We start from the raw sequence: 14220 nt of genomic DNA, 5'->3' as shown, positions 1-14220 counted from the left end.
AAGCAGCCAGAAATAAAAGGCAGCTGCTGCTTTACTGTCTCAAATCCATTAAAACCACCACAGAATAATTAAAACAACCAAGGTAAGAAAGGAAAGAAGAAAGAAAAGGAACATCCAATGTTTGGCATTTTGGTTTTCTCAGGGTTTTTCCCCCCCACAGGATTCCCCAGAGTTCCTCATGGAACTGAACGCGCATTGTAAAGAAATGTATTGGCAAAATTAATCAATACATTGCAGGGTCTTGACCTCCCCTGCCATATGACATCCCTGTGCATTGCGACTTGAGCCTAAGAGCAACCATCTCACAGCTGTACCCCCAGATAATGTAGCCATAACCTTTTCAAGCAACTCATTCTCAAAAAGGCGATGATGACAAGACTGAGGGAAAAGCTAACTATGCATATCCATCTAACAAGCATAGAGAAATGGTTACCCACCCAGCATAGGGCAGAGAATTGTGTCCGAAGCAGTGGAACAAATTAGCCCTCCACCTGGCCTAGAGATAGGTCTCCCCGTACAGTCCTACTCTCCCAAAAAATTTCTTCATGCTCTTTCCTCCTGTCAAAGCTCCTTCCTAGTTTCCTCACACCACTTTGCACCTTTTGTGATTAGGCACCTACCACAGCATCTTCTTGCAGGTGCTGCAAAACCCCGTAATAAGTCTCAGCTTCTATAATAGGTTGTATGTGCTACAAGGCTAAAGCATGCTTCCCAGAGAAGGAAGATCTGCCCTGTTTTTTTCATCAGGTCAGAAAGAGGAGGAAACCCCCCCCCCTGCATGACTCCTTACCCAACTTAAGAACAAAAAAACAAACAAACAAAATTATCTCTAGAGAGAGATTCCCCAGCTAAGGCCCCTGAGAAAAGGAGCCGGGGTTGGTACCCTGTTCAGGTAACAGCTAGTAGGCTGTTATATTGTGCTTGTCACTTGGGGAAAGAGCCAGCAGTTTTGTGCCTAGGCTTACAGATTCCTTCAATGGGATACACAGAACATGCTCCTTAAAGTGTGAAGACAGGAGAGCCAATCGAGCTTCCATCCCCCTCAGGTATGACGGTGTTAAACCTCACACAGCAAGCCACATTATTAAACAAGAGGTACAAATTAAGGCTACCCCAAAAGAGCTTTGGCTCCAGTGGATCTTAGAAGCAATATTACTGTGAGCATCCCACACCTTCCTGCTAATCTTCTATCCCTGCCGCCTCCACTACCACCGAAACAGTGCAATCAAGCCCCTGAGACCTTTCCATAGCTGTGATGACAGAGCAAGGTGCAGCTACTGTGTAAAGCAGTCCAAATGCACAGGAGATGTCCTTACGTGACACATGACCACAAGTCTGGCATCCAAAAATGGATAGCTTTGAAACCTATTAAATTGCTCAGTTTTTGCACGAACTATAGAAAACAGAGGTGAAGGGTGTATATATACGAGATTGTGAAGAACACAGCAGGAAACATGCAAAACGTTTAGAAGGGCTTATCTGAGTTTTGTAAAAAAAGAAACAAAATCTCACATTTTGCTGAGGAGATTGTAGTTACAAAAAACTAAGCATGCTAGGGTTTAACGAAATACAACATCAACTTTGATTAAACTTTCACTGCAGACAGGCTGATAATCACACAGGAAGAAAAAACAGTAAGTGCCAGGGCAAAAATGAAGCTACAATCAGGAGAAAGTGTAGTTCAAGTGTTTTCTGCTGAGGCTACTCAAGTCAAAGAATACATGCTGTCTGCTCAAGCACAGAAAGTAGATTCAGCAAAATGTGACTAGAAGCCTCCTGAAAGTTTTAAGTTGCATCTTTTTACTTTTTCCTTCAAAGATCTGTTTTAAAACTAAGCACACAGAAAAAACTAAGCCTAGAAGTGATTGGCTGTATGATCACAGAAATACAAATACTCCATGAGGTATGCTAGCAAGGCTGCTCTGAAGACAATTACAAAGAATCAGAATCACAAAATCAAGTGGTTATCTTACGAAGTTCTAGAAAAATAGAATTCTTTTATATTCAAATGCAAGTTTAAATATTCCCCTTCAGCAGTCTTTCTAGCAAAACCAATTTGGCAGCACAAAAAAAGGAAAGAAACAAAAAAGAAACAAACATAATAAAAATACACATCAGCATCAAAAGTCAACACAAGGTCAAAAGGTGAGAGTTCAAGCATCAGAGAAGCTGAAGAGACAAGGATTTGGACGATGTACTTGAACGCCACATCGACATGCTTTAGGCACAACGATGAACAAACGGCAGGAATCTAGAAAAAAACAAACCAGAAAGAAGGAGACCCACTGAGTTACACAGAGCAGTACATCCAAACAGAGAAAGAAAGAGAACAGGAATGGGCACTGTACAATGAGACCTCTTGGGGAGGGGAATTGACAGGGAAGGGCAGCACATGCCAACAATGAACAAGTAAAAGTTGAAGTGCATAAGACACCAAATAAATGTTAAAACTGTCAGATACCAAATGAAAGCAGAGGTCTTAGATTCCCTTGAGACACTGGCTAGATTGGATTATGGCTGGCACACAGATGGCTGTGCATTCGCTACTCCCCAACCTCATGTTCCTGCTCGAGGAAGACACCAAAGTAAATTCCCGCTGGTAAAACCGGACTCCATAAAATATGGTCCCTGGGCTCACACGCATTCAGGGAAATTAAGATCCTAAGTGATAGGAGACACAGAAGGATTCTCTGGGGGAGGATTTTTTTTATGGTTGAGACACTTTCTTCTTTCCTATCACAGGACATGCTTATGTAGTAGCAGCCCAAGAAACCCATCCTACTTGCTTCAAGCTATTATTTAGTAAACAGGGATGCTGGTTGTTGATTTTAGACTCAAGAACAAGATCACATACAGGTATGTAAGTGGAACTGAAACCTCTATAAAATAGTAAGGAATTAAGACTTGATTGCAAGCTAAGACTTGCCCCAGTTTGAGCCCTTTTATACTATGAAACTTGCAAGAAAATGTTTGCAGTTCGGTCAATAAATAAATCCTGCTCCCTGACTTTGTGAGAAAGAATTCTGGACTCTCAGAAACTCTACAGTCACTGTGGCCAATTTGAGGGGGGAAATTTTGTCTGCAACATCTTGAGAGATTTTCAGGGCTGGGACAATTTGCAAGTGTAAATTTACTTAAGATCTTCAGAAAGCATTCTGTCAATGAGATGGTGAACATGGAAAACTGTCTGAAGCAGCAAACAAATAGCAGAAAAAATGAGCTTCTGAAGACTAATTACAGTCAAAGGTGTATTACACCATCCTGAACTCAACATACACTTGTGTTATAGTTCGCTGACCAAAAACAGTTTTTTATTGGTATGTGTAAATTCTTAAAGGATGTTGACCTATGTGCTCTGTTCACAAGTAGATAATTTTAGAATTATCTTGGTTGAGGGGAAAAAGTAATGTTTGGTAAGAGAATATAGTAAGGCTTACAGAAATTAACTGTGCAGGCTAAATATAGCCTTTAAGACTTTTTTTGTTCATAACATCTGCGATACACCAGGCAGAATCAGAAAAGTAGATTATATCCTGCAAATTCTTGTAAATATGTGCATGTCAACGTTAAAACCCACTCGGGCTAAAAACTTTATATGGCTAACTGAATCATAGCTGTCCACACAGAATTATTTCTTTTCTGGGAAAACAAGGTAGCTCTTTGGGAAGAAATACTTTTCAATATTTGTCCCATGAATGTCAAGTCTGCCCCCAAGTAATGCCTTTTAATTTAATATCATTCTTTATTCGCTGCAGTTTCACGTCCACATATTAGCAAACACTCTCACTTTATGCAAAGGTTCTAAAACATGTCTAAAATTTTGTTCAAGGTTAAATTCAGGACTGGTATACAGCCTTTTTTTAAAAAAAACACCAAGCAACTAAAATAGGTGCACTTTTAAATGTGATCTGTTTGTTGCACTGGCCAAAACACAAATGACTGATCCAGTTTGTCTCAAAACAACAGCCAATAAGGTAATACCCAGGCTGCCTGCCAAAGGATCTGTTCAAATGCAGAAAAGGAAAAATAAGGGGGGGGGGAGGAGAGACACTGGGGGGGGGGAAGACACAACATGACAAACTGGATCAAACTTACTCTATGAAGAAGTCTATTTCAAAGACTGTTGTTTTGTTGCAAAGCATGCATAGTTGATCCTACTAAGTGAGTGAAACTGAGAAGACACATTTTGGTTCAGGTTTTTTAATTAAGGTAATTCAGAGAAGTACCACTTGCGCCATGCAAACTGGCACAGACACCAGCGTAGGGGCACTTACGCTGGCTCTCCTGAACTGGGGCGGCAGCGAAGCCCTTGGAAGCAAGCGTGTCCTCCTGCTGGCGTTCTCCTGGCACAATTCCCCGTGCCAGCGTCCTGGGAAGTGTTCCCGGGGGGAGGGGGGAGCTGCCGTTAGGCAGCTTCCTAACCACTTTCAGCCCGGGAACGCCCCCTAATGCAAATGGTGTTGCTGCACCACCTTTATTGTTGGTGCAGCATCGGTGTTTGCAATGGGGCCTTTTCCCCATTTTTGTTTTATTTTCTATTTTTACCCCTTTTTTGCCCTGTGGTGGCCACACTGCGGCTGTCGACACTGCGGCCATGCCGTCCCCGGCCACTCCGGCTTTCAGGAATGGGTTGTATGATTCTAATCTTGATTTAACCAGGGCAATTTTGCCTGTACGGCCAAGATGAATGCATTATAAACAGCACATGAAAATTATAGATACTACATAAAAGGATTATTGAGTGGACAGTTTATGGAAAAGCTATAATGGATGGCCAAAAGAAAAACAAAGACAAGGATTCAGAAGGGGCAGGGGACAGAGAAGATTCTGGAAGGAGTGACTATAGAGAAACTTGAGCACAGTTTTCCTCCTTCACTGGTTCACAGCATTAATTCTTTTCCTATTTAGCAGTTTGTCCAGCTGCAAACAGGCCACTGAAAATCAGTAGTTTAATTTATGCACATTGTTGTAAAACAATCATATTCAGGATTATGCAAATCCTCGCCTTTCCAGTGAAATAATTTAGATAATAAATATTCTCCACCCTGGAGCAGTATAAAACTTCTATAAAAATAGAAACAACATTCTTGGTTATATCAGGTTGCAAATGGAGCAGCAGCTCCCAACCATGACTTTTTTTTTCTCCTGAAAAGTATATTATTTATAAAAAAAAAAAATCCCATGACAACTCTGGAAGTCTCAATACTCCAACAAGATTTTTTTCTCAGAATATCAGGACACACTTTTTCTAGTGCACAAAATTCAAATGTATACAGTTCACCTAAGCGTATGCATATACTTCTGAATAGACCCAAATAATCAACACAGAAGGGTACCACATGCCAGCATAAATGGGAAATTTGGCAAATCAACACAGAAGGGTACCACATGCCAGCATAAATGGGAAATTTGGCAATCTGACCATTCAACCTTTGCCACCACTATGTACGCTTTATAATACTGACAATTGAATTTTTACTAATCAGTCCAACAAGATTACAACAGTATTCACCAACAATACTTCCAGATTCACTAGAAAATATCACTTGAACCTGAGATGGATGGCCTTGTACTTCTGAGGTTTAACACACCAGGGGACCCAGTCCCTGGTTATGCCCAATCCTAGTAGTGAGCCACACAGTGCCTGACACATTTTAACATGGCGTTTCAGGCCTGATGGACCTTCAGGCTCCTCCTGATGGGAGTGGACAGGAAGCCATTTTTAAAAATTTGCTCTCTTCTCCCCACTGGCAAGTCTTCTCAACATCTGATTCCCAAACCCAAGAGCTGGAGGATTGGCTTATGATGAGAAAAAGCATGCTCACCAAATGAGAACATGTAGAAGAGAATAACTGAGGAAGAAGGAGCAACTAAATCTATACACAACACTGTAAACTTTTCCGCTGAAAGAGGTGGCTTTTTGTGGCTCCAGGGATAAGTGCTACAGTGACTTCTTACCATGGCTCAGGCCAGAATGTCAAAGTTCCCTTTAGTCCCAAGTCATCAGGGTGTACAACCCCCCCCCCCAAAAAAACCCCACTTTAACACTTTGGCAAATCCACGTGTGTGAAATAGTAGATGATTATCAGAGGGGTAAGAATTTTGACTGAGCTATTTACGTATTGGGCCATTAAGATTCTGTGTGAGAAGGCCATCAAGATTCTGTGCGAAGTCAGCAATTCACGTGAAGCTCTTTCTATTGTATACTAGCACCTGTACTCAAAGGAAAACTGCAGATCAGTAATTGGGATATGAAATTAAACATTGGCCTTTGGGACAATAAGATTTAGGACATCTCAGCTCTCAGGTGCAGAAAAGAATGCCAGATATTAGAGCAATAAGGCTTTTAAAAGACATCTCCTAGTTTAGTTCTAAGGGGGTTGTAAATTGTGCTATCGTTATAAATTGTGCTCTACTATCATTTTGTATGTACAAGCTGTGAAACTGGGGTGGAAATAAAGCAGAAATTTGATTACGATATACAAAAATGTGAAGCAGTAAACAAATTAAAGCCAGCTCCTGGCTTACAGACAAAAGTTTATGTCTCTGCATTAAACTCTCTTGAGTCAAGCCTAGTTTTTATCAAACAAGGCATATACTTTTCTAAACAGTGAGAAACTGGCTGTAAATTTTAATTCTAGCTGGATTATAAACATTTGATCAAAGGATATCGCTGGATTATTCTGTAAACTGCCACTTTACCCACTGCACTGTACCATAGTATTATAATTACTGCAGTTTTCCTTTAACACATGAATATTTTTGCCCAACTAATCTTCTCCCTCTCCAGAGACTGATTCAGTATAAACCCCTCTCATAAGGCATCTGGGAAAATAAGAGTCTGGTAAAGACTCCGGTGGGTGAGGTGGGGAGATGGCCTTTTGCCTAGCCAGCAGCCACCATGTATTGTGGATTCAGATCCCTCCCCAACCCATTTAATCAATGTCACCTGGGGACCAACATTAAATATGTCCCCTTCTCTTTGTGTCAGAGTCATGCAGTGTCAGTTCAGAATGCATCTGCTACCTTCCCTTCTCTACCCCTTGCCCCAGTGGCTGGCATTGGTCCTTCTCAACACACACTGGTTACAACACAGCAAACTTAAAAAGATCACCAATATGGCACCTAAACTCCAAAGTAAAACACTGGAAACAAAAGCACAAACTTGTCCTCCATCCGAAGAAGAATTCCCAGTAGAGGCTGCAGCTGAGTCTTCAGGAGAAGATGTGTCAGATAGAATGACATGTATCAGTTTCCATGACTGTAAAAATACAGCCTTAAAGAGTTTCTGAATGACCAAGCGCACTCCTCCCCAACTTACCAGAAGATCCTTCTCACTCCAGTTCCAGAGGGGAGGGGCGCTCAGTATGGCTTGCTGTCATTCTTAGAGCGCTTGAGCTGTACTTTCAGTCGCTTCATGCCAATTTGAAATCCATTCATTGACTGGATGGCAGCCTGTGCAGAGACCGGATTGTCATAACTTACAAAACCTGAGAAAAGGAAGCCAGAACATGCGAAAAAATGTCATAATAACCTATGAAGGTTGCCAACTGATAATCTGCCTACAAAGTGCAAGTATGTAAAATGATAAGGGATTTCAAAAAGTCACAAATGAGGCTAGTTTCCCTACAAGATGGCTCAAAGAGAAGAAGAATGCTGCTCTGAGCTACAACCTATAATTGAAAAGGGGTTCTCCTATTAAGATAACAAAGTCCAAAAATAAATATGGAGGCCTGGTCCTATTTCCCAGCAGTAGCAGCATCCAGTCTGAGGAAAATGGAGCTCAGCTGCAAAGTTTGGCCTCCGTTGCACATAAATAAAAAGAGAACACTCCCTCCCTCAACTGGTAGGAAGTCTGTTTGTAAAACTGAATGATGGTGGAAATAAGAAAGTGAACGAATTCCTCAAAATAAAGGCTACAGGTAAAATTATTTCACAATACTGAGGAATTATGAATTTTCATTAGGAATCAATTTACATTCAGTAGAATTAAGAAAAATTGTTGCAGTGATACTGTAATAGGTGCTGTAGACAACTAGAGTATGTTGCAAGAGTAAATACAAGAATCCCTACCAAATGCCTTCCTATTAATAAAAAAAAACATTCTGCGATAGCAAAAAACAAACAAAATTAATTCCTTATTAGCATCAAAGACATATGGGAATAATCATATACCCATTAGACCTGAATGATTCCAACAGTTGTGTGCATATAACTGGATTAAGAATGAAACCAAAGGAAGAGTATAGAATAACTAAAACTGTAAAGCCAATTAAATTAGGAACCTTAAATTATTCAGAGAAATTTGTGTTCTTGGGCCTTTCCCTTCAGGCAAAGAGCAGCCTCTTGTACCTCTTTGGTTGCTCCTCTGAAAATTTCAGTTTTGAGAAACTGTCATCAGAAAGGAAGGAGCCAAAAATTTACATGCACAATTTTTGTAAAATATGAAATCAACAGATAGGGAAAAACCTTAGAGGTTGTCAAACACCTGGCAGACCACTACTGGTGTGCACTAGAAAAAAAAATATCATTATCATTTTAATTCTGCGTTGGGAAATCCGGAAGAGCATGCTTATCAGAGGTATTGCTGTTCTAATGGAAAGTTGCCCTGGAAATACTGGAACAATACTCCTGATATTTAAAGATAAGGATTTAAAGATAAGGAAGGAAGAAGGGAAAGGAAGGGTCCTGGGGCATTATTTTCAATGGAAAAACTCAACTGAAATAAAATGTAAAGGTGGGGGGGAATGTGTCCCACCAACCAGCTGTAGATAACGTCCCTCATTTCTTATTGGGCCAGGTACCGTATATACTCGAGTATAAGCCGAGTTTTTCAGCACATTTTTTATGCTGAAAAAGCCCCCCTCGGCTTATACTCGAGTGAGGGTCCCACTGTCCTGGGTTGGCGTCCGGCACCCCCCCCCCCCGTTACGGCTGCACTTACCGGGCAGCAGCTCCACGGGAGGCCCGGACTCAGCGGCTGGGGGCAGGGCCAGCAGGAGGACAACGCCGCCGCCCGGCGGGGCGATTCCCTGCAACGCCCGCGGAGACGCGGACACCCCGGGAGGAGAGCCATCCCCCCGGGGACCCGGCAGGACCGCAGAGACTCTGCGCCGCGGGAGGGGCGGGGTCGCCAGGAGCTGCCCAACGCCGGAGATGCTGCCGCTGCCCAGAGCATGTGGGGGCGAGACGGCGCCGGCCAGGGCCGACGGGTGGGGGGCAGGGCGGGGCCGTCAAGCCAGGGAGCCATGTGCCACTGTGACAATGGCTCTGGGCCGGGGCTCCGTCGCTGCTAAAGGCTCCAGCGCCGCCCAGCTAACGGGCGGGCGAGCACGGGCGGGGGCGCGCCCCGTGGCCACCACAGATGGGGGAAGGAGGGAGAGGGTGGAGCGAGCCAGGGAGGACCTTTAAGGGCTTGGGAGGAGGGGGCACAGGGGCGGATGGGGAAATAAAGGCGGGAAAGAGCGGAGGCCGGGGAGGAGAGCAGCAGCACTGACAGCAGCAGCCCAAACCCTGTGCGGTGACAAGAGGGCAAGCTGGCTGCTACCGACTGGGAGGACAGTTCAGACTCCCCGTCTGATAGCTCTAAGGCCGAGGAAGCTCTCCTCGACCTGCCCCAAGTACGGCGTGAGGGGTTAAGGTTGCCAGCCGCCAAAGCCACGCCATACACCCAGTACTTAGTCTGCTATATTTATTTACAGGACTTAGTCTGCTATATTTTATTTTTTATTTTCTTATTAACCCTTATCTGGACCCAGTGTTGACTATGCTTGCATAGAGCAGCCTGGGTTAGGGCTCATAATATACACGCTGCGTTGTGTACGCACTGTGTTATTGCATGTGTTGCGTTAGCACTTCTTTTTCAAAATCTTTTTTTTTATTCTGTTACAAATGGATCCCAATACTTCTAATCCTGGACCAAAACAAAAACACAGATCATTGGAAGCTGGTTTCAAACTTAAGGTTGTGTCAAGAGCAGAAGAAAGAATTTTTATTTTGAAATTTACCAGTAGCTGCTGCATTTCCCACCCTAGGCTTATACTCGAGTCAATAAGTTTTCCCAGTTTTCTGTGGTAAAATTAGGTGCCTCGGCTTATATTCGGGTCGGCTTATACTCGAGTACATACGGGTATATTGCCTGGACAAAGCCTGGAACTGGCCTGGACTTAACCATTCTGGTGAGACTGAGCCCTCCCCACACATCTTAGCTTTGATCAGCCTGAGGTTGCGTTCCACCTCCAAGTCCTTTACACCCCTTTCCAGTCCTATGGTTGGTGGCTTGGGATTCCCATGGCACAGCCAAGACCTGTGGGATACAAAGCCCACCAGCTGCACCCACCAGCAGCATTTGTTGTTCTCAGCCCCAGTGCCACCAATGGGGCCAGAACAGGGCTTATATTGGCTTGGAATGTAGCCCTGGTATCAACCAGAGATTGGATATGTGAGGTAAGCTTACTCAATCTCACTAGAAAGGCTGGTTGTAAACCTTTTCTGGGCAGTAGAGCTGGCTGACCCCATAGGAAATAATGGCCCTTTAAATTAAAGGGGGCACATTTGGGACTGCAGTAGGAGGGGGGAGGCAAGTAAGTCCTGTTTGACAGATGCAGATCCATTCAATTTGCAGAAGAGGATCAAACTGTCATTAAGATACACTCCTGTGTTAGCTAAACAGGATTGCACTTACCTGTAACTGTTGTTCTTTGAGTGGTCACCTGTGCAGTCACATATGGGTACTGCGCATGCACAGGCCAGCCACAGAGAGGATTTCTGAAGCTCAAAATGTCTAGAAGCAGTCTGTCTTCTTCCCCCTCACTGTTTCCTGCCTTTCCCAGTGTGATATACAGGGGGTGGAGCACTTTTCCCTCAGTTCTTCTCGGCTGCCACCAGAGTGAGGAAAAGGTTACCAGAGCAGGAGGAAGGGCTGTTTGACTGCACAAGTGACCACTCAATGAACAACAGTTACAGGTAAGTGCAACCCTGTTTTCATCATTGTGGTACCTGTGCAATCCCACTTGGGAGATTAGTAAACTGGTTTACCAGGCTTAGGAAGGTGGGTGTGAGTTCTCAGTCAAACAGATATTGCAGGACTGTTCTTCCCACTGCCATGTCTCTTGTGGCGTGCTCATCCATCATGTAGTGTCTTGTGAAGGTGCTGCAGGAGGACAACATTGCAGCCTTGCAGATGGAGTCAACGGAGAGACCAAGGCAAAAATGCTGATACTGCAGACTGCCCAGGTGGAATGGGCATAGATCTGCAGCAAGCAGTAAACTAGTGGAAGTTTAATACATAGTCTAATGTATGAAACTATCCATCTCAAGATGGATTGGACTTGCCCTTGTTGGGGCCTACTGAAGCAACAAATAAGTTGTCATCTTTTCAAAAGGATTTTGAAAATTTTCTGTCAACCTGAATATGGAAACATGCTATAGCCACTAGGTGAATTCATATGGAGGTGGATGCAAGGCCTCCTCTGACTAGGTTTAGGAGGTATTCAAGAACCTTCTCTATTGGGCAGTGGAATGGGTCCAAACCCTGCTCTGTGGCCCATATACAGAACTGTTTCCATTTGGCTGAATTTGAGACCCAGGTGAAGTTTTTCTGGCATTAAGCAGGTTCAGAAAATTGCCTCTTGGCTTAACGAGCCACGCTGTTAAACACAGACTGCTAATGTTTGGATGGAGGAAGGGGTCCTGTAGCAGCAGGTTGTGCTCTTGTGGGAGGGGAATGTAATGGCTGTGGGACATTGCCAGTAGTGTTGGGAACCATGATTGTCTGGGCCAGAAGGGAGCTATCAGGATAGCAAATGTTTGTTGTCTCATTTGGTAGAGGAACCTGGAAATCAGAGGTAATGGGAGGGAAGCATACAGCAACTGCGTATCCACTGGATTTGGAAAGTGTCTCCTAGGGAGTGTGATTCTCAAGCACATAGAGAGCAGAAGGATTTGTTCTGACTGGTGGCAAATGTCTATGGTGGGAGCTCCTCTGGAGTGGAAAATCATGGCTAGAAAAACCCAGTTGAGCTTCCATTCATGTGATGCTAGTGGGGTGCGACTCAGGCAGTCCACTAGCTGGTTGTTGACCCCTGCTATATGAATGTCCTGAATGGAAGCTTTGTTTGAAATTGCCCAGTCCCAAATTAGGGTGCACATGTGGCATAACAAATAGGAGGGCACGTCGCCCTGTCTGTTCATGTAGCACATGGTTGCTAGATTGTCTGTGGCTATTTGGATGCTTTTGCCAGAGAAATGTGTATGTAAGGACAGTAGGCTATTGTACATTGCTGGGGAGGGGCTGTGGCTCAGTGGCAGAGCATCTGCTTGTCATGCAGAAGGTCCCAGGTTCAATCCCCGGCATCTCCAGTTAAAGGGAGTAGGCAAGTAGGTGATGTGAAAGACTTCCGTCTGAGACCCTGGAGAGCCGCTGCCAGTCTAAGTAGACAATATTGACTTTGACGGACCAAGGATTCAGTATAAGGCAGCTTCATGTGTTCATGTGAGTTCCAGTGCATTAATGTGTTGGTGCGCCTCTTGGAAGGATGACATCCTGCTGACTGACACATTCCCAATGTGTGTCTCCCTCAGCCTGAAAGGGAGGCATCTGTGGTTACTATGGTTTGTGGTATGTGGGGGTGTGGAATGGGACCTTCGAGAGGAAGTTGTTGGTTAGGGCCCACCAGTGAATCTGTTGGGGGGCAGGGCCCATGACATGTTGATTCTGAATGATCTTGCTGTTTGTATGAGTTGTTCATTGTAAATGCGAAAATCTTCGTTGGGGGAGTACATGGACAGTTCTGGCATGATGTCGTTGGGAGAAGGTTTGGAGGCATAATCTGGCTCCCTATCTTCATCACCAGTGTGGTGACAGTCCAAGTCCCCTAGAATGTTCATCTCTTTGTAGGGTTCCTGTGGGAGATCCAGGTCATCTACGTGGTATGGGTCTGCTTCTGCTTGGTCAGAGCTGAGGGATGCGTATAGATCCCAGCCTTGGTCATAACAGTCGCACTGGAGGTCTTGGCACAGCAATCGGGGTGATGTCAAATACAAATCCATTGGAACCGACTGGGGAGGTGGTTCCAAATGGTGAGATAAGGGGGGCTGACGACACGGGATCAGATGTTCCAGATCCTGGACTTTGTCTTGAGCAGTGCTGGATAGAGCTTTTTCACAAAGTGTCGCTTTTAAGTGGGAAGCTCTGTCATGCCTTGCCTTTGGGGTGAACTGGTGGCTGATGAAGCAGAATGATACTTCGTGCTCCTCATAGGCATTGTTCATGATCATCTGAGTGACAAACAAGACCCACATTTCTTTAAGAATGCTTTCTGTGCCTTTCTATAGGCTACAGGCTCTTGTTAGGTTGATGAGGTAGATTTATCAGCAGTGATTGCTGGTGAAAAAATGAACTGAGTTTCTGTAAACAAAACCTGCTCAGCGGCAGCAGAGAGAGAAATGAGGGAAGGGCATTCTGTCCCCTCTATGTCATGCTGAAAAAGATGGGAAATGGTGTGGGGAAGGGGGACGGAGTGCCTCTAGGCATTTTGAGTTTCAAAAATCCTCTCCATGGAAAACCTCTACATGCTCAATACCCATGTGGGACTGCACAGGTACCATGACAATGAAGTTTATACATAAACTTATTTCTATTATTACATTTTCATTCTCAAGGATAAGTCACTTCCAGATTAATCTAACTCCTTCAAGGAGAAAAGAGCTAAAAATGTTTCTGTACATCTGTTGGTATTAAATTACTGTACTTCTTTCACTATTCAAGGGTCTCATCTCATATTCAACCTATTTCCTGAGACAACCCTCCTCCCTTAATTAGCTGGTATTTCTATTATCTCCCCTTCTGCAAAAACAACAACAACAAAATGTGACTGAACATACCAAAGCACTTGCTCAGATTGGTCTGCTTGTCAATGAAAACCTTGGCAGAGACAACATTTCCAAATGGCATGAACATCTGCAGCAGGTCTTGGTCCCCAAACTCCTGGGGGAGGTGGTAGATGAAAAGATTGGCTCCCTCTGGACCTTTAACACATTCATTTAGAAACAAGTTAAAAAAAAACATAATTCCTTTGGCCTTCACCAATTCACAACACTGCCCATTCTTGCATCTTAAAACAGCACTAAAGCTTTGTGCTTGATTCTAGAGACCAATTCAAACTCTGTTAGTGAAAAGCCAGACAATTTCTTGCCCTAATGCAACAGTAAACAGTGCTC

At 44.0% G+C, this 14220-nt stretch overlaps 1 protein-coding gene and 1 non-coding gene across 5 annotated transcripts in view; one reads left to right on the top strand and one right to left on the bottom strand.

Annotated features, from left to right (window-relative positions):
- Positions 1 to 1496: 1496 nt before the first annotated feature.
- CELF1 (CUGBP Elav-like family member 1) overlaps positions 1497 to 14220 on the bottom strand; it is a 41908-nt gene continuing 29184 nt past the window's right edge. For all 4 annotated transcript variants that reach the window (XM_056850772.1, XM_056850773.1, XM_056850774.1 and 1 more), the window contains exons 12-14: positions 13885 to 14028; positions 7322 to 7490; positions 1497 to 2251 (exon numbers count right to left, since the gene is read on the bottom strand). In XM_056850772.1, the coding sequence (XP_056706750.1) occupies positions 7363 to 7490; positions 13885 to 14028 (272 nt within the window). In that variant the 3' untranslated portion in view covers positions 1497 to 2251; positions 7322 to 7362. The remainder of the gene's footprint in view (positions 2252 to 7321; positions 7491 to 13884; positions 14029 to 14220) is intronic.
- On the top strand, positions 12289 to 12360 carry TRNAD-GUC (transfer RNA aspartic acid (anticodon GUC)). Its single transcript has one exon. It is a non-coding gene; the product is annotated as a tRNA-Asp (tRNA).

Source organism: Euleptes europaea, chromosome 6 (genome assembly GCF_029931775.1).
Source record: "Euleptes europaea isolate rEulEur1 chromosome 6, rEulEur1.hap1, whole genome shotgun sequence".
In the NCBI taxonomy this organism is placed as follows: Eukaryota; Metazoa; Chordata; class Lepidosauria; order Squamata; family Sphaerodactylidae; genus Euleptes; species Euleptes europaea.
This window is presented reverse-complemented; position numbering and strand designations above follow the sequence as displayed.